Genomic DNA, 24,365 nt, shown 5'->3' with positions numbered 1-24,365 from the left:
TTTTGTGCATAATGATTTCAAAAAATCTTCACAATAGATTGAGAAGGTTCGTGGGTTTAAGTATGGGTTCCAAGGATATAACATGAAAATATCTCCATATATGACTCTAGTCCCCTGCCTAAGGATTCTAAGCATTTCATGATGACATTAAAACTTAATAAGGTAGTAAAACTTGTTGAATTTGTTAACAGACAACCCTCCTTTAAAAACAAACGAAATCTTATAGCATTTCTAAGAAAAAAAAGAGATTTTATCAATTCTAGTTAAAAACCGCAAGCTTATGCTTTCATTGACTAACAGGGTTAACAGAAAAATTATATTGACTATGAAAGCTTCTAAAAGCTCCATCCCTTTGCCAGCGGCTAGACATGGCAAAACAGAAACGATTACAACTGCATAACAAACAAGATATAAAAAACAGTTAATCTAGAGAGCTAACTAAGGCAGGAGACCAAGAGATATGAGATAAAGGTGAACGCATCTTGTAAATTTGAGCCCAATTTATAGAAAAATGCACAAGAAACAGGAATTAAAAATGAATTTAAAGGGTGATAAAAGGTTTTGCTAGCTGATTGCAATACACTCGCAGGAAACAAGGGAGATGGACTGTTTGATGGTAAAAATAGGTCACAGCAGCAGAGGTTATTAGCCATTCGGAAAAAATTGTTTTTCGTCATTGATATGATCACCAAAAACTCACCCTTTGTAATACAGTGTTATTAGCCATTGGAAAAAAATTGTTGTCGTCTCAACAACAACAACAAATTCGTATCAAAATGTCTTGCATCGATGACTTAATTGGTCCACATAAGAAAATATTGATTTTGTCCTATATAAGTTGAAAGAGAGAGATAATGTATCGAAGTGGATACAAGCGATTCAACAAAAAGAAATATCATCCAAATAAATACATTTACATCGAGATATCGAGATTAGAGTTTAAAATTTTTAGCTTTTCTTATTAGGATCTGGTACGGGATAATTTTGTAATTTCATCCAATGTTCCTTAATCTTGCAATATATAACATCACAAAGTTTTTTTTTTTTTTTTTTTGCTAACAATACCAAAATAAGATTTTGCAGAACTTAGATTTTCCTTGCATATCTGCACAACAATTATATATATTGTAAATTCAACTGTTCAAACTCAATTCACGATGTGAAAATCTACACGACACCAATATTTTATACTTGGAATAACTAGAAATTAGGAGTGTAGGGTACATGTAATTTTTGTTTTTTTTTTTCAGTTTACTCAGGCACCTCACAAATATAAACCAGAATTTCCAAACAAAAAATGCGAGATGAAATCATTGTTAATGAATAATGATTCTGTCTCACCTATATAAATAGTAAAATTATGACTTGTCTTTTGGTAATTATAACCGGGAAAATCAAATACGTGTTATAAATAACCAACGTAAACACAAACTGTGTGACCATGGAAGGAGAAACATATGTGAAAATCCAAAAGCTATGACTTTCAGATTCGCGTAACGAGAAATTCTACGTAACCCAAAGACTTATCACACTGAGCCAAAATGTATAGCATTAATCCCAAATAAACCTCAACCCAAATTTACCTTCCGAGTTTGGGGCCTACTGTGTTATTTGGGGCCTATGGATTTGAATCCCACCTAGACTAAGGGGATAAAGGGTGTCTAAATAAGATAAAAGTACTAAGTTACCCTCACTATAAAATTCAATTCTAAGTCCCATCCTTTCAGATTTTAAACATATTCAAATCCTTTCAAAATTAAAACTCTTTCAAATCATTTCCTCGCAAACTAAAATTGAAACCTAATTAACTTCATCAATCAATTCTAACTACATCGATCGCTTTAAGGAAAATTTCATCACCTCTTTTTTTTAAAAGAAATTCAAGGTAAACATCGTTGATTGCTAATTATACTTGTTATTAATTATCCATTCAAAGATGAAAATTACAAACAATGTTGGGTTTCTGTGTTTGATCATAATCGATTGACGTCCATATCCATATTGTCAAATTCCTATGATAATCAGTCTATGTACATGACCAAGTCAACTGATTATTCTTTATGTAATTTCAAGTTGATAAATATTTAACCAGAACTGGTTGATGTTCATGCCAATATCCCCCGATTCTGGTATGGAACATATACCAAGTTTATTGTTGTTGTTTTTTTTTGCTAGAATCGGATTATGTGAATGTTCACATAAACCGATTTTACAGTATTTTATTTCTTAATTGTTGGAATCAGTCCATATGATTATATCACATCGTCTGATTATTAACAATCTTATGACATACTCGATCATAGAAAAAGTCTGATTTCATATTCATTCTAAAATTCAAGTGATGTAACTCGAACTTAACATGAGTATAAATTTATGAAAATTGTATGTGTGTATTCGAACTCACGATGAGTATAAATTAAGTTTTGAAAATTTTGTATATGCCTTGTACCCGACATGAAAATGAGTATGATTTGTACTCGAACATACTCATTCTTTGACTCGTACTCAATTTTAGAAGGAGTATGAAATCATACTCATTTTTAACTCGGGCATATATATACATATGAAGTACTATGAATTTTAATTTTGTTTGTTGTTTTTCCTACATATAATCGGGTGATGTGGATGTCCATATAGACCGATTTTGGCCAAAAATAAATTTTCTATTTTCCTGTAAGACTAATGAATAACCGGTTGTAATAATCGGATTTTATGTATTCATACATTAACCGATTCTGGTGTGCTTCGTGATACCAACCAAGAGTCGATCCACGAGGGCATGAATGTAACTCGATTTTGGTTTGTGTTTTTAAATTCGATTAATATTAGCTGATTAAACATCGAGATTTTTTCATGTTTTGATTATGATTTAAAATTAGTTTATTTCTAGTTTAACTTGAGTAAACATCAATTAGTCACTCGATTAATGCTAATTAATCAGGGATAAATTAGACATTATGTAAAATAGTTGGATAAAGGGTTTTCCCTTTTACTTCTAAATATGTGTTTTTGTCTCATAGTGGCAGACCTCAAATAAAATAACTAGGCCCAAACTAGGAAGGGCATGTGGCCTAATGCCATACTTGTACTTGTGGGGACAGTTGTCCTTCCAGGTATTTTTAAGAAAAATTTGGTAAAATAGTAGATGTGGGATTTTGTGATATTTGTCCCGTGATACTTGTGCTAAGGTTATGTTAATAAAATTCACAAATATTTGTGGATAAAAGACGCCTATGCGTTATCGTATCGTTTCAAGATTTGTAAAGCATATATCCTATTTATTGGAGGACAAAAACAAATACAAATAAAATGAATAATTTTCTTTTTATCGACGAAGAATTCGGCTCCTAAAGTGTTAATTTCAGATAATAACGGTGATTATCAGAAACTTTATCTTCTGAAATAAGAGTAAATTAAGAATAATACAAATATCTATATTTTTTCCTTATGCTTCAATCTTCTCCACCACATCATAAATATGATCTATAAATTCCAAATAAAAATTGAGATATGAAACCATTATTAATGATCACCGGAAGAAAATAGATATTTGGTTATGGCACCCAATAGTTATAGCTTAAACCCCTACTAGTGTCGCCATAACCTATGTAGCAAAAAGTCTATTATTGCACCCATTCTCTACTACTGCAGCAAGACATTATATTTTTTTATCACATTCTTTTCATATTGTTACAGTTGTGTGATAAAATTTTCATTTTGCAGCGGTAAATTAAGATTGTTCAAAATTAAGCTATCGAAATCAATCCATAGCGAATCGTCTGAATATGTTTGAGGGTTCTCACATATTCAAGCAGTGGGTTTCCAAGGATACTCATCCTTTACCTCATATTTCTCTTTATCAATGTGGAATGGAAGGACAACAGGGGATGTACACCTAGCATCAATTTCAACACATACTCTTGCATACGACATTCTAGTCAGCTTTTATCTCATATTTCTCTTTAAAAATTCTTGGTGTACCGTCCCCATGGACACCTAAAAAACCACCCCCTCACACACCCAAGCTCTTTGGCCCACCAAAACTGACTCCTTCAAACTCCCGTATCATGGGGCCCGCTCTTATGTGAGTGGGCGGTTTTTAAAGTGGTTGGGAGGGCGGTCTGTCTAGAATGATTCATTTCTCTTTATCAATGTGGAATGGAAGGACAGCAGGGAATGTACACCTAGCATCAACTTCAACACATAATCCTGCATACGACATCCTAGTCTTTAGGGCTTTTTCAGAATCAGTTATGATTATTGGATTTCCAATAAAATAGTAATTCTAGATAATCCCAGTTCATTTCATAGATAATAATGCTACTTTTAGTACCCTTCACATTATGCATGCAGTTCAAGATTTTTGGTAGAGTCAGTTGAAGAATAGACCATATACGTAGTATTCAATAAGATTAAAAGCAATATGCGATAGATGTCACTGTAACTTGCAAGTCCCTTAATTAATCTTTATTTTTATGAAACACACACATAGTATAGGTAACCACAAAACCACAAAGCTCACGTGTACGAACACTGAACTTGATCACGTAGACATAGGCATACCGCAAGAAGAACATTTAAACAACATATACTGACGTACATCGAACACTAAAGTCGTGTTCATGTACTTGCATCTTATTCAGAAAGGCAGAGGTGAGAATCAACTTCCACAACGTTCTGATGGAAGGAAGCTAGATAAGCAAAGGGAGCCGGAGAATCTTCGTTCATTTTCTCATACTCAATTGACCACGTCACAATGCTTCCATGTCCATTTGGTTTTGGATTAACTTCAATTATGGAATCAAACTTCTTGTAATCCTTCATCAAGTCTCCTTCCAATTCACGGTGACGCAAAGTCCTCGTTTCATCGTTGTGTGTTGTTTCCTCCTTGCCGCTCATCGCCTTACCATCTGCATGCACAAAAACAAACATATATTGAGTGAAACTACAAAGTGACAAATCAATTCATGCAAAGAGTAATTATGTAGAATGAATATTGTTTTTATATACCAAGAACACAGTCCCATTCCTTGATACAACCAGAAACAAGTCCATCTCCTTTGGCAATTTTGACGGGAGGGAAAAGATCAGAAACTGCCCGTGGAACATCTTCATCGCGCTTCAAAATCTTATAAAATTCGTCGGCATTACAATTCACCTCCAATTCAGTTACAATTTTCCCAACTAGACCTGAAACACCATGATGAGCCATTGCACACAAGTATATGGAACTATGAAATACTAGAGCAGCTGATACTGAGTCCATGTTGGTATAACGAGTTTATATAGAAAAAGAATCAGCTGATATTGTGACATTATGAGCTGTACATGTCTAACTTTCCTTTTACCTGCCAGCGTTAGATAATACGTAAATGGGGTACTAAATTTATGTCCTGGATGGATACATCTATTCATTAGTCTTTGCTTATTGTTTATGTCCTGGATGGATACATCTATGATCTATCCATTACAACATCCAGTCAAATAATATATAGAGGAAGTGGTTGAACTGTAACAGTAATACTGTCTAAAAGAGGCACAGATCGAGAATATGTGGAGGAAGTGGTTCGAGTACATTTTCTATAAATAAAATAAAGTAGTTCCACTGAATTTTAACTGGAAGGAACATTCGTTCTACCTGAAGTTCAAAAAACACGGCATTCCCCTGGTTCTACAAAGAATCCTACCTGTCTACTAGCAGAAACAATTTGAAAAACTGTTCTGGAAATTGACTAGACTATACTTCTAACTAAGTGTCCCATTGGGTATGTGACAATGCATGCAACTAAACATGATTGATTGGGTACCATGCATATGCAGCTAAACCATCAAGAAATGCGCGTTAAAACAGTCGTGGCTGATAGAGAAAACTCATAAAACAACCATTCTAGACTGACGGAGATATATCCTAAAGGATAATATTCGAAGTGGATCCTTACCAGATGGATTTAAAAATGCGCGTTAAAACAGTCGTGGTAATGGACTGAAGTGGATCTCTGCATTCTCTCACAAAAGATAATGTTCCTGCGAAACTCACGGTCAATCTAGCATTTCTGCTCATAAAACTTGAATGATTAACTTGTTGGGGGAATTATCGATCCGGGACGTTATGTACAATATGGAACCTACACAACCAATAATATGCAATACGTCGAAAATAATACCAATCACACAACATCAATACGTCGAAAATAATAGCAATCACACAACATCAAAGATTAACGTGGAAAAACTTCCTCTTCTATGCGAAGAGTGGGCGGTTTTCAAAGTGTGAGTGGGCGGTCTGTCTAGAATGATTCATTTCTCTTTATCAATGTGGAATGGAAGGACAGCAGGGAATGTACACCTAGCATCAACTTCAACACATAATCCTGCATACGACATCCTAGTCTTTAGGGCTTTTTCAGAATCAGTTATGATTATTGGATTTCCAATAAAATAGTAATTCTAGATAATCCCAGTTCATTTCATAGATAATAATGCTACTTTTAGTACCCTTCACATTATGCATGCAGTTCAAGATTTTTGGTAGAGTCAGTTGAAGAATAGACCATATACGTAGTATTCAATAAGATTAAAAGCAATATGCGATAGATGTCACTGTAACTTGCAAGTCCCTTAATTAATCTTTATTTTTATGAAACACACACATAGTATAGGTAACCACAAAACCACAAAGCTCACGTGTACGAACACTGAACTTGATCACGTAGACATAGGCATACCGCAAGAAGAACATTTAAACAACATATACTGACGTACATCGAACACTAAAGTCGTGTTCATGTACTTGCATCTTATTCAGAAAGGCAGAGGTGAGAATCAACTTCCACAACGTTCTGATGGAAGGAAGCTAGATAAGCAAAGGGAGCCGGAGAATCTTCGTTCATTTTCTCATACTCAATTGACCACGTCACAATGCTTCCATGTCCATTTGGTTTTGGATTAACTTCAATTATGGAATCAAACTTCTTGTAATCCTTCATCAAGTCTCCTTCCAATTCACGGTGACGCAAAGTCCTCGTTTCATCGTTGTGTGTTGTTTCCTCCTTGCCGCTCATCGCCTTACCATCTGCATGCACAAAAACAAACATATATTGAGTGAAACTACAAAGTGACAAATCAATTCATGCAAAGAGTAATTATGTAGAATGAATATTGTTTTTATACCAAGAACACAGTCCCATTCCTTGATACAACCAGAAACAAGTCCATCTCCTTTGGCAATTTTGACGGGAGGGAAAAGATCAGAAACTGCCCGTGGAACATCTTCATCGCGCTTCAAAATCTTATAAAATTCGTCGGCATTACAATTCACCTCCAATTCAGTTACAATTTTCCCAACTAGACCTGAAACACCATGATGAGCCATTGCACACAAGTATATGGAACTATGAAATACTAGAGCAGCTGATACTGAGTCCATGTTGGTATAACGAGTTTATATAGAAAAAGAATCAGCTGATATTGTGACATTATGAGCTGTACATGTCTAACTTTCCTTTTACCTGCCAGCGTTAGATAATACGTAAATGGGGTACTAAATTTATGTCCTGGATGGATACATCTATTCATTAGTCTTTGCTTATTGTTTATGTCCTGGATGGATACATCTATGATCTATCCATTACAACATCCAGTCAAATAATATATAGAGGAAGTGGTTGAACTGTAACAGTAATACTGTCTAAAAGAGGCACAGATCGAGAATATGTGGAGGAAGTGGTTCGAGTACATTTTCTATAAATAAAATAAAGTAGTTCCACTGAATTTTAACTGGAAGGAACATTCGTTCTACCTGAAGTTCAAAAAACACGGCATTCCCCTGGTTCTACAAAGAATCCTACCTGTCTACTAGCAGAAACAATTTGAAAAACTGTTCTGGAAATTGACTAGACTATACTTCTAACTAAGTGTCCCATTGGGTATGTGACAATGCATGCAACTAAACATGATTGATTGGGTACCATGCATATGCAGCTAAACCATCAAGAAATGCGCGTTAAAACAGTCGTGGCTGATAGAGAAAACTCATAAAACAACCATTCTAGACTGACGGAGATATATCCTAAAGGATAATATTCGAAGTGGATCCTTACCAGATGGATTTAAAAATGCGCGTTAAAACAGTCGTGGTAATGGACTGAAGTGGATCTCTGCATTCTCTCACAAAAGATAATGTTCCTGCGAAACTCACGGTCAATCTAGCATTTCTGCTCATAAAACTTGAATGATTAACTTGTTGGGGGAATTATCGATCCGGGACGTTATGTACAATATGGAACCTACACAACCAATAATATGCAATACGTCGAAAATAATACCAATCACACAACATCAATACGTCGAAAATAATAGCAATCACACAACATCAAAGATTAACGTGGAAAAACTTCCTCTTCTATGCGAAGAGTGGGCGGTTTTTCAAAGTGTGGTGGGGCGGTCTGTCTAGAATGATTCATTTCTCTTTATCAATGTGGAATGGAAGGACAGCAGGGAATGTACACCTAGCATCAACTTCAACACATAATCCTGCATACGACATCCTAGTCTTTAGGGCTTTTTCAGAATCAGTTATGATTATTGGATTTCCAATAAAATAGTAATTCTAGATAATCCCAGTTCATTTCATAGATAATAATGCTACTTTTAGTACCCTTCACATTATGCATGCAGTTCAAGATTTTTGGTAGAGTCAGTTGAAGAATAGACCATATACGTAGTATTCAATAAGATTAAAAGCAATATGCGATAGATGTCACTGTAACTTGCAAGTCCCTTAATTAATCTTTATTTTTATGAAACACACACATAGTATAGGTAACCACAAAACCACAAAGCTCACGTGTACGAACACTGAACTTGATCACGTAGACATAGGCATACCGCAAGAAGAACATTTAAACAACATATACTGACGTACATCGAACACTAAAGTCGTGTTCATGTACTTGCATCTTATTCAGAAAGGCAGAGGTGAGAATCAACTTCAACAACGTTCTGATGGAAGGAAGCTAGATAAGCAAAGGGAGCCGGAGAATCTTCGTTCATTTTCTCATACTCAATTGACCACGTCACAATGCTTCCATGTCCATTTGGTTTTGGATTAACTTCAATTATGGAATCAAACTTCTTGTAATCCTTCATCAAGTCTCCTTCCAATTCACGGTGACGCAAAGTCCTCGTTTCATCGTTGTGTGTTGTTTCCTCCTTGCCGCTCATCGCCTTACCATCTGCATGCACAAAAACAAACATATATTGAGTGAAACTACAAAGTGACAAATCAATTCATGCAAAGAGTAATTATGTAGAATGAATATTGTTTTTATATACCAAGAACACAGTCCCATTCCTTGATACAACCAGAAACAAGTCCATCTCCTTTGGCAATTTTGACGGGAGGGAAAAGATCAGAAACTGCCCGTGGAACATCTTCATCGCGCTTCAAAATCTTATAAAATTCGTCGGCATTACAATTCACCTCCAATTCAGTTACAATTTTCCCAACTAGACCTGAAACACCATGATGAGCCATTGCACACAAGTATATGGAACTATGAAATACTAGAGCAGCTGATACTGAGTCCATGTTGGTATAACGAGTTTATATAGAAAAAGAATCAGCTGATATTGTGACATTATGAGCTGTACATGTCTAACTTTCCTTTTACCTGCCAGCGTTAGATAATACGTAAATGGGGTACTAAATTTATGTCCTGGATGGATACATCTATTCATTAGTCTTTGCTTATTGTTTATGTCCTGGATGGATACATCTATGATCTATCCATTACAACATCCAGTCAAATAATATATAGAGGAAGTGGTTGAACTGTAACAGTAATACTGTCTAAAAGAGGCACAGATCGAGAATATGTGGAGGAAGTGGTTCGAGTACATTTTCTATAAATAAAATAAAGTAGTTCCACTGAATTTTAACTGGAAGGAACATTCGTTCTACCTGAAGTTCAAAAAACACGGCATTCCCCTGGTTCTACAAAGAATCCTACCTGTCTACTAGCAGAAACAATTTGAAAAACTGTTCTGGAAATTGACTAGACTATACTTCTAACTAAGTGTCCCATTGGGTATGTGACAATGCATGCAACTAAACATGATTGATTGGGTACCATGCATATGCAGCTAAACCATCAAGAAATGCGCGTTAAAACAGTCGTGGCTGATAGAGAAAACTCATAAAACAACCATTCTAGACTGACGGAGATATATCCTAAAGGATAATATTCGAAGTGGATCCTTACCAGATGGATTTAAAAATGCGCGTTAAAACAGTCGTGGTAATGGACTGAAGTGGATCTCTGCATTCTCTCACAAAAGATAATGTTCCTGCGAAACTCACGGTCAATCTAGCATTTCTGCTCATAAAACTTGAATGATTAACTTGTTGGGGGAATTATCGATCCGGGACGTTATGTACAATATGGAACCTACACAAGCAATAATATGCAATACGTCGAAAATAATACCAATCACACAACATCAATACGTCGAAAATAATAGCAATCACACAACATCAAAGATTAACGTGGAAAAACTTCCTCTTCTATGCGAAGAGTGGGCGGTTTTTAAAGTGGTTGGGAGGGCGGTCTGTCTAGAATGATTCATTTCTCTTTATCAATGTGGAATGGAAGGACAGCAGGGAATGTACACCTAGCATCAACTTCAACACATAATCCTGCATACGACATCCTAGTCTTTAGGGCTTTTTCAGAATCAGTTATGATTATTGGATTTCCAATAAAATAGTAATTCTAGATAATCCCAGTTCATTTCATAGATAATAATGCTACTTTTAGTACCCTTCACATTATGCATGCAGTTCAAGATTTTTGGTAGAGTCAGTTGAAGAATAGACCATATACGTAGTATTCAATAAGATTAAAAGCAATATGCGATAGATGTCACTGTAACTTGCAAGTCCCTTAATTAATCTTTATTTTTATGAAACACACACATAGTATAGGTAACCACAAAACCACAAAGCTCACGTGTACGAACACTGAACTTGATCACGTAGACATAGGCATACCGCAAGAAGAACATTTAAACAACATATACTGACGTACATCGAACACTAAAGTCGTGTTCATGTACTTGCATCTTATTCAGAAAGGCAGAGGTGAGAATCAACTTCAACAACGTTCTGATGGAAGGAAGCTAGATAAGCAAAGGGAGCCGGAGAATCTTCGTTCATTTTCTCATACTCAATTGACCACGTCACAATGCTTCCATGTCCATTTGGTTTTTGGATTAACTTCAATTATGGAATCAAACTTCTTGTAATCCTTCATCAAGTCTCCTTCCAATTCACGGTGACGCAAAGTCCTCGTTTCATCGTTGTGTGTTGTTTCCTCCTTGCCGCTCATCGCCTTACCATCTGCATGCACAAAAACAAACATATATTGAGTGAAACTACAAAGTGACAAATCAATTCATGCAAAGTAATTATGTAGAATGAATATTGTTTTATATACCAAGAACACAGTCCCATTCCTTGATACAACCAGAAACAAGTCCATCTCCTTTGGCAATTTTGACGGGAGGGAAAAGATCAGAAACTGCCCGTGGAACATCTTCATCGCGCTTCAAAATCTTATAAAATTCGTCGGCATTACAATTCACCTCCAATTCAGTTACAATTTTCCCAACTAGACCTGAAACACCATGATGAGCCATTGCACACAAGTATATGGAACTATGAAATACTAGACAGCTGATACTGAGTCCATGTTGGTATAACGAGTTTATATAGAAAAAGAATCAGCTGATATTGTGACATTATGAGCTGTACATGTCTAACTTTCCTTTTACCTGCCAGCGTTAGATAATACGTAAATGGGGTACTAAATTTATGTCCTGGATACATCTATTCATTAGTCTTTGCTTATTGTTTATGTCCTGGATGGATACATCTATGATCTATCCATTACAACATCCAGTCAAATAATATATAGAGGAAGTGGTTGAACTGTAACAGTAATACTGTCTAAAAGAGGCACAGATCGAGAATATGTGGAGGAAGTGGTTCGAGTACATTTTCTATAAATAAAATAAAGTAGTTCCACTGAATTTTAACTGGAAGGAACATTCGTTCTACCTGAAGTTCAAAAAACACGGCATTCCCCTGGTTCTACAAAGAATCCTACCTGTCTACTAGCAGAAACAATTTGAAAAACTGTTCTGGAAATTGACTAGACTATACTTCTAACTAAGTGTCCCATTGGGTATGTGACAATGCATGCAACTAAACATGATTGATTGGGTACCATGCATATGCAGCTAAACCATCAAGAAATGCGCGTTAAAACAGTCGTGGCTGATAGAGAAAACTCATAAAACAACCATTCTAGACTGACGGAGATATATCCTAAAGGATAATATTCGAAGTGGATCCTTACCAGATGGATTTAAAAATGCGCGTTAAAACAGTCGTGGTAATGGACTGAAGTGGATCTCTGCATTCTCTCACAAAAGATAATGTTCCTGCGAAACTCACGGTCAATCTAGCATTTCTGCTCATAAAACTTGAATGATTAACTTGTTGGGGGAATTATCGATCCGGGACGTTATGTACAATATGGAACCTACACAAGCAATAATATGCAATACGTCGAAAATAATACCAATCACACAACATCAATACGTCGAAAATAATAGCAATCACACAACATCAAAGATTAACGTGGAAAAACTTCCTCTTCTATGCGAAGAGTGGGCGGTTTTTAAAGTGGTTGGGAGGGCGGTCTGTCTAGAATGATTCATTTCTCTTTATCAATGTGGAATGGAAGGACAGCAGGGAATGTACACCTAGCATCAACTTCAACACATAATCCTGCATACGACATCCTAGTCTTTAGGGCTTTTTCAGAATCAGTTATGATTATTGGATTTCCAATAAAATAGTAATTCTAGATAATCCCAGTTCATTTCATAGATAATAATGCTACTTTTAGTACCCTTCACATTATGCATGCAGTTCAAGATTTTTGGTAGAGTCAGTTGAAGAATAGACCATATACGTAGTATTCAATAAGATTAAAAGCAATATGCGATAGATGTCACTGTAACTTGCAAGTCCCTTAATTAATCTTTATTTTATGAAACACACACATAGTATAGGTAACCACAAAACCACAAAGCTCACGTGTACGAACACTGAACTTGATCACGTAGACATAGGCATACCGCAAGAAGAACATTTAAACAACATATACTGACGTACATCGAACACTAAAGTCGTGTTCATGTACTTGCATCTTATTCAGAAAGGCAGAGGTGAGAATCAACTTCCACAACGTTCTGATGGAAGGAAGCTAGATAAGCAAAGGGAGCCGGAGAATCTTCGTTCATTTTCTCATACTCAATTGACCACGTCACAATGCTTCCATGTCCATTTGGTTTTGGATTAACTTCAATTATGGAATCAAACTTCTTGTAATCCTTCATCAAGTCTCCTTCCAATTCACGGTGACGCAAAGTCCTCGTTTCATCGTTGTGTGTTTTTCCTCCTTGCCGCTCATCGCCTTACCATCTGCATGCACAAAAACAAACATATATTGAGTGAAACTACAAAGTGACAAATCAATTCATGCAAAGAGTAATTATGTAGAATGAATATTGTTTTTATATACCAAGAACACAGTCCCATTCCTTGATACAACCAGAAACAAGTCCATCTCCTTTGGCAATTTTGACGGGAGGGAAAAGATCAGAAACTGCCCGTGGAACATCTTCATCGCGCTTCAAAATCTTATAAAATTCGTCGGCATTACAATTCACCTCCAATTCAGTTACAATTTTCCCAACTAGACCTGAAACACCATGATGAGCCATTGCACACAAGTATATGGAACTATGAAATACTAGAGCAGCTGATACTGAGTCCATGTTGGTATAACGAGTTTATATAGAAAAAGAATCAGCTGATATTGTGACATTATGAGCTGTACATGTCTAACTTTCCTTTTACCTGCCAGCGTTAGATAATACGTAAATGGGGTACTAAATTTATGTCCTGGATGGATACATCTATCCATTAGTCTTTGCTTATTGTTTATGTCCTGGATGGATACATCTATGATCTATCCATTACAACATCCAGTCAAATAATATATAGAGGAAGTGGTTGAACTGTAACAGTAATACTGTCTAAAAGAGGCACAGATCGAGAATATGTGGAGGAAGTGGTTCGAGTACATTTTCTATAAATAAAATAAAGTAGTTCCACTGTATCTTAAATGGAAGGAACATTCGTTCTACCTGAATGTTCAAAAAACACGGCATTCCCCTGGTTCTACAAAGAATCCTACCTGTCTACTAGCATAAACAACTAGAACTACTGAAACAGAGACGGAAGAGACAGAACCACTTCAAACAAGACTTTGTATATTATTGATTTCAACTTGTACGATATACAGAGACTCAATGCATATATATATGCACAACTAACTTGAGGGTTAAGATACTATCTTTCCTAAATAAACACAATTTCCTAATATACAGGGATTTCCAAATATACAGGACTGCCATGTATGACATGGAGTCACGTTGTGTTAACACCCTCCCGCAAGCGTAACGGGTTATCTTGAACCGTAAGTTTGAACCTTAAAAGAGAAAACCGATCATTAGAAAGTGGTTTTGTAAATATGTCCGCAATTTGATCTTTAGAGGATATAAAACGGACATCAAGAAGCTTGGAAGCTACTTGATCACGAACAAAGTGATAATCAATTTTTATATGTTTCGTCCGAGCATGAAATATAGGATTAACTGTGAGATAAGTTGCACCAAGATTATCACACCATAATATGTGAGGGGAGCGTGTGGATATACGAAGCTCAGAAATAAGTGACTGAATCCACATAATTTCGGCCGTAGCAATAGCAAGTCCTCGATATTCAACTTCAGTACTAGAACGAGAAACAATGTTTTGTTTACGAGCACTCCAAGAAATAATGTTACCACCCAAATAAACACAATATCCACTTGTAGAACGACGATCATCAAGAGAACCAGCCCAATCAGAATCAGTATATGCACTGAAAGATAGTTGTAGAGAAGGGGATGGCTTAAGGAGTATACCAAACGTACTTGTGTGCTTGAGGTAACGAAGAATGCGTTTGACTAATCCCCAGTGAAACTCTGTAGGAGCATGCATAAATTGACAAACCTTATTGACAGCAAATGCAAGATCCGGACGAGTAAAAGTAAAATATTGCAAAGCTCCAACAATGCTACGATATTCAGTAGCATCCGTTAATAAAGTACTACGATCAGAAGAAACATCACCAAAAGTGCTCAGCGGAGTAGTAATTGGTTTGACGCCATCCATTTTGACTCGAATAAGAAGATCTTGAGCATAACGTTGTTGCGAGAGAAAGAGCCCCGAAGAAGTACGAATTGCCTCAATCCCAAGAAAATAGGATAATTGACCAAGATCTTTAATTGCAAATTCTTGCTGCAAACGAGAGAGAATAGAGGTAATACCTGTAGTACTAGAGCCAGTGACAATGATATCATCCACATACACCAACAAATAGATCACACCATGAGTCCCAGTATAAATAAACAAGGACGAATCACACTTGGAAGTAACAAAACCGATTTGCAACAAAAAATTTCTAAGTCTGTGATACCACGCACGAGGATCCTGTTTAAGTCCATAAAGCGAACGATGTAATTTGCAAACATGTGTAGGAAAACGAGAATCAACATAACCTGGAGGTTGTTTCATGTAGACTTCCTCTAAAAGTTCTCCATGAAGAAAAGCATTCTACACATCAAGTTGATGAATGGGCGAATTGGAGGACAAATCTAATGTAAGAGTAATGCGTATAGTGCATGGTTTAACAACCAGACTAAACGTTTCAGAGTAATCAATTCCTTCTTGTTGATTGTATCCTTTGGCAACTAGACGAGACTTACGACGTGAAATGGTACCATCTGGACTACGCTTGATTTGAAGAACCCACTTACAACCAATAACATTCATAGAAGGATGATATGGGACTAAGGACCAAGTACCATTTCGGAGTAATGCATTGACCTCATCGTCGGATGATGTACGCCATTCAGGGTCCTTATGAGCTTGAGAAATACAAGACGGTTCAAGAACTGAATCACAGATGAGAGCATAGCGTGAATTTGGTTTGAAAATACCATATCTAGATCTTGTAGTCATCGGGTGTGTGACAGGAGAAGGATCTGTTGAAGTTACAGATGTAACAGCAGAAGTAGACGTCTGAACTATGTTTGGTGCAGCAGAAGAAGTCGGCAACAACAACTGAGAGTCGGACGAATCAGGAACAGGGGACACTGAATCTACAACATCAAGTGTTGTCGACAACTGTAGCTGACAAACGTCAGAGAGTGATGGCAGCGACGGAATAATAACGGAAGGTGACGGCTGATGATTAGAGAAGGATGATGTCGGTTGTGAAGGAACAACAGGTGGTTGACGAGAAAAAGTTGTTGGCGGCTCATGATTAGCTGGAGACGTTTCATGATTGATAGATACTGATGATGGCTCAACATTGTGAATAACAGGCAAGGGAAGAGTTACCTGTGAAGGAGTCGACGACGGCGAAGGTGATGACGCGGATGCAAAGGGAAAGGTAGTCTCATCAAAAACAACATGTCGACTGATGTATATTCGACCCGTATGAATATGAAGACACTTATAACCCTTATGAGAGGGGCTATAGCCAATAAAAACACAGGGATAAGACAAAGCATCCATCTTATGAGACCTATACGGACGCAAGTCAGGATAACATAGACAGCCAAATACACGAAGAGAAGTGTAATCAGGCGGAATACCGAAAAGAGCTTCATATGGAGAAGAATTATTAACAGAAGTCGAAGGGACACGATTCATCAAAAAACAGGCAGTGTAAAAGGAGTCATACCAATATGAAGACGGCACAAAGGCCATGTTAAGAATAGTAAGACCAGTTTCACGAATATGACGATGACGACGTTCAACCAAACCATTTTTTTCAGAAGTGTGTGGACATGAAAAATGATGAAAAATTCCAAGTTCTTGGAGACATGGAGTGAGTTTGCGATATTCAGCAGCATTATCAGATTGAAATATTTTTATCTTTCGACTAAAAAGATTTTCAACATGCTTTTGAAATAAGAAAAATATTGAGAAAACATCAGATTTTTGAGACATAGGAAACATCCAAGTAAAACGACTATACGCATCAATGAATATAATATAATATTTATATCCTTCATTAGATAAAATATGAGAGGGTCCCCACACATCGGAGAGAATTAAATCTAATGGATTCAAATAAACTGTCGTACTGGATTGAAAGGGTAAGTTATGACTTCTATGCTCATGAAAAAAAGAACAAAAACTGATAGTTTGATTTGAAACTGGAAGAGAAAACTGAGAAATAACTTTGCGAACTGTGCGCATCATTGGATGACCCATTCTAGCATGCCAGGCTTGTAAACTAGCACGTTCTCCTATGTAATCCTGAGGAATTGGAGATGAAACATCAAGTTGATAGAGACCACCCTTCCTAATGCCACGAAGAAGAACCTTCCCGGTACATCGATCCTTCACAAGACAAAAATTTGGATGAAATTCAAATAAGACATTGTTATCAGTAGTGAAACGAGAAACATATAAGAGATTATGAGAGATTTTGGGTGCAAAGAGGACATTACGAAGCTGCAACTTACGGTTGGGAGTCCCTAAAATAGAGGAACCAACATTAGAAATTGGTATAGAAGAACCATTACCCATCTGAATTTGATCAGGACCAGTATACTCAGTAGGAAATTGAAGACGAGAGAAATCATTGGTAATGTGATCTGTAGCGCCACTGTCAGGCGTCCAAGAAGGTGATGATGAAAACCCAGGTCCATAAGCAGCATAAGCCCGAGGTGCAGAGGATGGTGGTTGACGCCTAGGTGGTAGAAAACTCTTGTCATAACGGTTCCAGCAGTCTTGGGCCTCATGATTTTTACGCCCACAAAGTTGACAGCGAGTAGAAGAAGAATCAGAGTTCATAGGCCCACGTTGATTGTCAGGTGAAGCAGGCCCACGTTGATTCTGAAAACGAACAGGCTGAGATGAAACAGGCCCATGTTGATTCTGATTTCTGTTGTTACCAGTAGGACGAAAAGAAGATAACTGAGAGTTGGGTGTTGAAGATGATCCAGATGATGAAAAAGAATTATACGAGGATTGTCGATTCTGGGAAGCGAGATTAGCAACTGGTTGAGAGTTGGAAAGCTTTGTATGTTGATCAATACGTAGTTCAAACGTCAGGAGAAAAGTGAGAAAATCTTCAACAGACAGTGAACTCAACGTGGTGGTTAATGATGTGGCAATATCATCATATGTACTGTCCAACCAAGCTAATAGACAGTGACGAAACTCTTTGTCTGTGACAATGGTATCTGCTGCTGCTAAGCTGTCCACAAGATCACGAGCACGGTCTATGTACTGGCGCATAGTTTGGGAACCTTTCTGTAATGCTCGTAGTTCACAGTGAAGATGATGAACTTGAGCATCATATTTAGAGCCATAAAGAGATTCCAGAGACAACCAGATTTCTTTAGACGTTGTTAATCGATATACATGACGAAAAGCAGTCGGGGTAAGAGAAGAAAACAGCCAACTAACTAAGAGTTTATCCTGTTTTCTCCAGGAAAGATAGGCAGGGTTTGGAAGATCAGCAGCAAGAGTTGGTGGAGGGCATGGAGTTGTACCAGTGACATAACCATCCAAGTCATGTCCCTGAAGATAAGGAAGAAATTGAGCACGCCATAAGGAGTAATTGGTGTCATCTAGCTTTACAGTGATCATGTGATCTGGTTGATAAAACTGAAAAGAAGACATCATAGAAGACTGCATTGAAGACATGGTAGAGTTAATCATAGCAGAGACTGTATAAGAGGTTGTAGAAGAGATGGTTGATGATTCTGTCATAACTGAATAGGATCGGCTAACCTACTGATACCAAACTAGAACTACTGAAACAGAGACGGAAGAGACAGAACCACTTCAAACAAGACTTTGTATATTATTGATTTCAACTTATACGATATACAGAGACTAAATGCATATATATATGCACAACTAACTTGAGGGTTAAGATACTATCTTTCCTAAATAAACACAACTTCCTAATATACAGGGATTTCCAAATATACAGGACTGCCGTGTATAACATGGAGTCACGTTGTGTTAACAGAAACAATTTGAAAAACGGTTCTGGAAATTGACTAGACTATACTTCTAACTAAGTGTCCCATTGGGTATGTGACAATGCATGCAACTAAACATGATTGATTGGGTACCATGCATATGCAGCTAAACCATCAAGAAATGCGCGTTAAAACAGTCGTGGCTGATAGAGAAAACTCATAAAACAACCATTCTAGACTGACGGAGATATATCCTAAAGGATAATATTCGAAGTGGATCCTTACCAGATGGATTTAAAAATGCGCGTTAAAACAGTCGTGGTAATGGACTGAAGTGGATCTCTGCATTCTCTCACAAAAGATAATGTTCCTGCGAAACTCACGGTCAATCTAGCATTTCTGCTCATAAAACTTGAATGATTAACTTGTTGGGGGAATTATCGATCCGGGACGTTATGTACAATATGGAACCTACACAAGCAATAATATGCAATACGTCGAAAATAATACCAATCACACAACATCAATACGTCGAAAATAATAGCAATCACACAACATCAAAGATTAACGTGGAAAAACTTCCTCTTCTATGCGAAGAGTGGGCGGTTTTTAAAGTGGTTGGGAGGGCGGTCTGTCTAGAATGATTCATTTCTCTTTATCAATGTGGAATGGAAGGACAGCAGGGAATGTACACCTAGCATCAACTTCAACACATAATCCTGCATACGACATCCTAGTCTTTAGGGCTTTTTCAGAATCAGTTATGATTATTGGATTTCCAATAAAATAGTAATTCTAGATAATCCCAGTTCATTTCATAGATAATAATGCTACTTTTAGTACCCTTCACATTATGCATGCAGTTCAAGATTTTTGGTAGAGTCAGTTGAAGAATAGACCATATACGTAGTATTCAATAAGATTAAAAGCAATATGCGATAGATGTCACTGTAACTTGCAAGTCCCTTAATTAATCTTTATTTTTATGAAACACACACATAGTATAGGTAACCACAAAACCACAAAGCTCACGTGTACGAACACTGAACTTGATCACGTAGACATAGGCATACCGCAAGAAGAACATTTAAACAACATATACTGACGTACATCGAACACTAAAGTCGTGTTCATGTACTTGCATCTTATTCAGAAAGGCAGAGGTGAGAATCAACTTCCACAACGTTCTGATGGAAGGAAGCTAGATAAGCAAAGGGAGCCGGAGAATCTTCGTTCATTTTCTCATACTCAATTGACCACGTCACAATGCTTCCATGTCCATTTGGTTTTGGATTAACTTCAATTATGGAATCAAACTTCTTGTAATCCTTCATCAAGTCTCCTTCCAATTCACGGTGACGCAAAGTCCTCGTTTCATCGTTGTGTGTTGTTTCCTCCTTGCCGCTCATCGCCTTACCATCTGCATGCACAAAAACAAACATATATTGAGTGAAACTACAAAGTGACAAATCAATTCATGCAAAGAGTAATTATGTAGAATGAATATTGTTTTTATATACCAAGAACACAGTCCCATTCCTTGATACAACCAGAAACAAGTCCATCTCCTTTGGCAATTTTGACGGGAGGGAAAAGATCAGAAACTGCCCGTGGAACATCTTCATCGCGCTTCAAAATCTTATAAAATTCGTCGGCATTACAATTCACCTCCAATTCAGTTACAATTTTCCCAACTAGACCTGAAACACCATGATGAGCCATTGCACACAAGTATATGGAACTATGAAATACTAGAGCAGCTGATACTGAGTCCATGTTGGTATAACGAGTTTATATAGAAAAAGAATCAGCTGATATTGTGACATTATGAGCTGTACATGTCTAACTTTCCTTTTACCTGCCAGCGTTAGATAATACGTAAATGGGGTACTAAATTTATGTCCTGGATGGATACATCTATTCATTAGTCTTTGCTTATTGTTTATGTCCTGGATGGATACATCTATGATCTATCCATTACAACATCCAGTCAAATAATATATAGAGGAAGTGGTTGAACTGTAACAGTAATACTGTCTAAAAGAGGCACAGATCGAGAATATGTGGAGGAAGTGGTTCGAGTACATTTTCTATAAATAAAATAAAGTAGTTCCACTGAATTTTAACTGGAAGGAACATTCGTTCTACCTGAAGTTCAAAAAACACGGCATTCCCCTGGTTCTACAAAGAATCCTACCTGTCTACTAGCAGAAACAATTTGAAAAACTGTTCTGGAAATTGACTAGACTATACTTCTAACTAACTGTCCCATTGGGTATGTGACAATGCATGCAACTAAACATGATTGATTGGGTACCATGCATATGCAGCTAAACCATCAAAAAATGCGTGTTAAAACAGTCGTGGCTGATAGAGAAAACTCATAAAACAACCATTCTAGACTGACGGAGATATATCCTAAAGGATAATATTCAAAGTGGATCCTTACCAGATGGATTTAAAAATGCGCGTTAAAACAGTCGTGGTAATGGACTAAAGTGGATCTCTGCATTCTCTCACAAAAGATAATGTTCCTGCGAAACTCACGGTCAATCTAGCATTTCTGCTCATAAAACTTGAATGATTAACTTGTTGGGGGAATTATCGATCCGGGACGTTATGTACAATATGGAACCTACACAAGTAATATTACGCAATACGTCGAAAATAATACCAATCACACAACATCAAAGATTAACGTGGAAAAACTTCCTCTTCTATGCGAAGAGTAAACAACCCGGCAAACTTCCACTACGACAAATAATGGGTTACAACGACTTTTCTCAAACTGGGGTTTCATACAACTTCAAGATGCATATAGTACTTGGATAACAATGCCCTCTTTCTCTACTGAGCGCTAACTATGGATAATTAACTCTTAACCATTAGGTAGATTCAACCAATAACAAAACAAAAACTTAGGTAGATTCAACCAATAACAAAACAAGGAAGATGGGAAACTTAGTGCTACTAGGATTTGATAAAACCCTGTAAACCCTTTGTAGAGATGTAGGATGTGGTGTATAACTCTTCAATAACCAAACCAATTCATCGCCAGAACACCCTTCTTCTTCAAGCTCACGCAATCTTCGCCAAACTTCTCTAACTGAAGTTAATTCTTCTCCCTTTCTTCTTAACTTCATGTTTTCTTCACGGCATCAATACCAGCTTGTTTTGCTCGCGGCTCACGGCTGCGAAACTCGCATCTTTGTTTTGTACGTACCAAACTTCTTATTCACGAACAGGATATACTATATATATCAATTCACGGTTTCCTTTTCCTTACCTAATAAGGCACCTGTTAGGAAGATCCCCTAATGGTTAAGGGGCTCACTTGGACTGTTAGGTCCATAAGGAGTGAAAAACCCAACGTAACTTGACCAAACACTTCTTGAAATCCTTCATCAATTCTTCTTCAATTATATGGTGATGTTAAGTCCTCATTTCATCATTGCGTGTGGTTTCCTCCTTACCGCTCATTGCCTTACCCTCTGCAAGCACAAAAGCAAACAAATGAAGGTAAATTACAAAGTGATTCATATAGATGGGATCACCAATTGCAATATTTTGTTTATAAAAATACCAACAATATAGTCTCATTCCTTTATACAGCCAGAAAGAGGTCCATCTCCCTGGACAACTTTGACTGCAGTGAAAAGATGAAGAATTGCCTTCGGAATATTTTCATGGTGCTTAAAAATTATAGGGAAACTTAAAAAAGTGCCCATGTGAGCAAATGCATTTAAGAAAATGTCCACATTTTTTTCAATAGTTATTTAATGCCCACGCCGTTATGCTTTCTTTCCATCCCACCATTTTGGTAAAATCTCGTTTACTTTGTCAATTTCTCATTACACGAGATGAGAAAAAGGTGGGCATAATTACTAATATACCCATTGGCCTAGAAATGATGAAGTAAATATCACACCGCCCATGCGTTGGCTTAATCGACGGCTAAGATTTCAAACATCTGTTACCATCCACGCGTTTATTTAGTGGACGGCTCAAGATTAAAATCACCAGAAGGTTACACGTGTTTGAGAAGTGAAAAATAATATAACTGTGGTTAGGGTTTCATCCCTTCTTTATTTCTCTTCAGCTTCGTTTTTCTCCACCGTTCTCTCCGAAGAAACTTTCTTCGAAAAAAATCAAAAACTTTGTCTCTGAAAAATCAAAGCTTTGTTCTTCCCTGATAGATAAGGATTTTTGAATGAACATCTCTTCCCTGAAGATGAAGAAAAAAAGGAGAAGCAGTGTACGCAGCCGTAAGAACTTTCTAACCCTAACTTTATTTTTCTTGTTTTATCTGTTCGTTTTCTTTATTTAGATCTCTTCCTTGTTTTTATTTTTTTGAAAAGGGAATCAAATCTATGATGGGTACTTGGTTTGATTTTATATTTGTTTTTTTTGTTTAAAAACAAAATCAATAATCCCGAAGAAAAAATATAGATTATCTGATTTTGTTTTTTATATATTTTATCAATTTTATATGTTATTAAGGTTTGAATTTGAATAATTTATGTAATTAGGGTTTAAATTTGGGTATTTGATTTTATTAGGATTTCAATTTGTTGATTTCTGTGGTTTAATTTAGGTATTTGATTTAATTAGAATTTCAATTTGTTGATTTCTGTAATTGGTGTTTGTTGTAATTGGAATTTGAGGTTGCGGAGAATGCGGAGCTTGTCCGTTTCGTCAAATTGATCACTTCAATTATAAAGGATCTAAGTATCAATAACTTTTACTTATTTGATTTTTCCTTGTTTTTGATTATTCCACCCAACAAAACATACAAAAATAAAGAGATTAGAGCACTGATAACCTCATATTGAGATTCTCATACATCTGCATTGGTCTTCTTTTCATACCTATCAAGTATCAATAAAGTCCTCCATCCTAAACCAAAGAAAAAAATCAAAAAACCAAAACACATTGTGGTTTTAAAGATGTTGCAGGATTTCGTAATTATGCAAAAAAATAGTATGTGAATGAATGAACTTACATAGTAGAAGGACTGATAATGATATATTCAGCAATTTTGCCACTTTTAGAAAACATGATGAGACAAACTTGAGCATTAAAAAGAATGGAGACTTCTCTAGCTTTCTTAAGAATCCCTGACTTTCTCTTGGAGTAAGTTACTTGTCTGTTAAATAGGTTTTCTCTGTACTCTA

The 24,365-nt window shown here is 36.6% G+C and overlaps 4 protein-coding genes and 1 pseudogene across 4 annotated transcripts; all 5 read right to left on the bottom strand.

Moving 5' to 3' along the window:
- Nucleotides 1-4,433: 4,433 nt before the first annotated feature.
- Nucleotides 4,434-7,436, bottom strand: LOC113323967 (MLP-like protein 34). Its single transcript, XM_026572311.1, has 4 exons — nt 7,171-7,436; nt 6,801-7,072; nt 5,011-5,281; nt 4,434-4,910 (listed from the first exon to the last, which is right to left on the bottom strand). The coding sequence occupies exons 1-4, from the start codon at nt 7,424-7,426 to the stop codon at nt 4,636-4,638; spliced, it is 1,074 nt and encodes a 357-aa protein (XP_026428096.1). The 5' UTR covers nt 7,427-7,436; the 3' UTR covers nt 4,434-4,635.
- Nucleotides 7,437-8,756: 1,320 nt separating this feature from the next.
- On the bottom strand, nt 8,757-9,609 carry LOC113320582 (major latex protein 15-like). The gene is made up of 2 exons (XM_026568487.1): nt 9,334-9,609; nt 8,757-9,233 (listed from the first exon to the last, which is right to left on the bottom strand). Exons 1-2 carry the CDS (start codon nt 9,587-9,589, stop codon nt 8,959-8,961), a joined length of 531 nt encoding a protein of 176 aa, XP_026424272.1. The 5' UTR covers nt 9,590-9,609; the 3' UTR covers nt 8,757-8,958.
- Nucleotides 9,610-10,920: 1,311 nt separating this feature from the next.
- On the bottom strand, nt 10,921-11,732 carry LOC113321008 (annotated as a pseudogene).
- A 1,347-nt stretch (nt 11,733-13,079) lies between these two features.
- LOC113321260 (major latex protein 22-like) lies at nt 13,080-13,915 on the bottom strand. Its single transcript, XM_026569159.1, has 2 exons — nt 13,653-13,915; nt 13,080-13,552 (listed from the first exon to the last, which is right to left on the bottom strand). The coding sequence occupies exons 1-2, from the start codon at nt 13,906-13,908 to the stop codon at nt 13,467-13,469; spliced, it is 342 nt and encodes a 113-aa protein (XP_026424944.1). The 5' UTR covers nt 13,909-13,915; the 3' UTR covers nt 13,080-13,466.
- Nucleotides 13,916-20,134: 6,219 nt separating this feature from the next.
- LOC113325420 (major latex protein 15-like) lies at nt 20,135-20,987 on the bottom strand. The gene is made up of 2 exons (XM_026573627.1): nt 20,712-20,987; nt 20,135-20,611 (listed from the first exon to the last, which is right to left on the bottom strand). Exons 1-2 carry the CDS (start codon nt 20,965-20,967, stop codon nt 20,337-20,339), a joined length of 531 nt encoding a protein of 176 aa, XP_026429412.1. The 5' UTR covers nt 20,968-20,987; the 3' UTR covers nt 20,135-20,336.
- Between the last annotated feature and the right edge of the window lie 3,378 nt (nt 20,988-24,365).

Source organism: Papaver somniferum, chromosome 11 (genome assembly GCF_003573695.1).
Source record: "Papaver somniferum cultivar HN1 chromosome 11, ASM357369v1, whole genome shotgun sequence".
NCBI lineage: Eukaryota > Viridiplantae > Streptophyta > Magnoliopsida > Ranunculales > Papaveraceae > Papaver > Papaver somniferum.
This window is presented reverse-complemented; position numbering and strand designations above follow the sequence as displayed.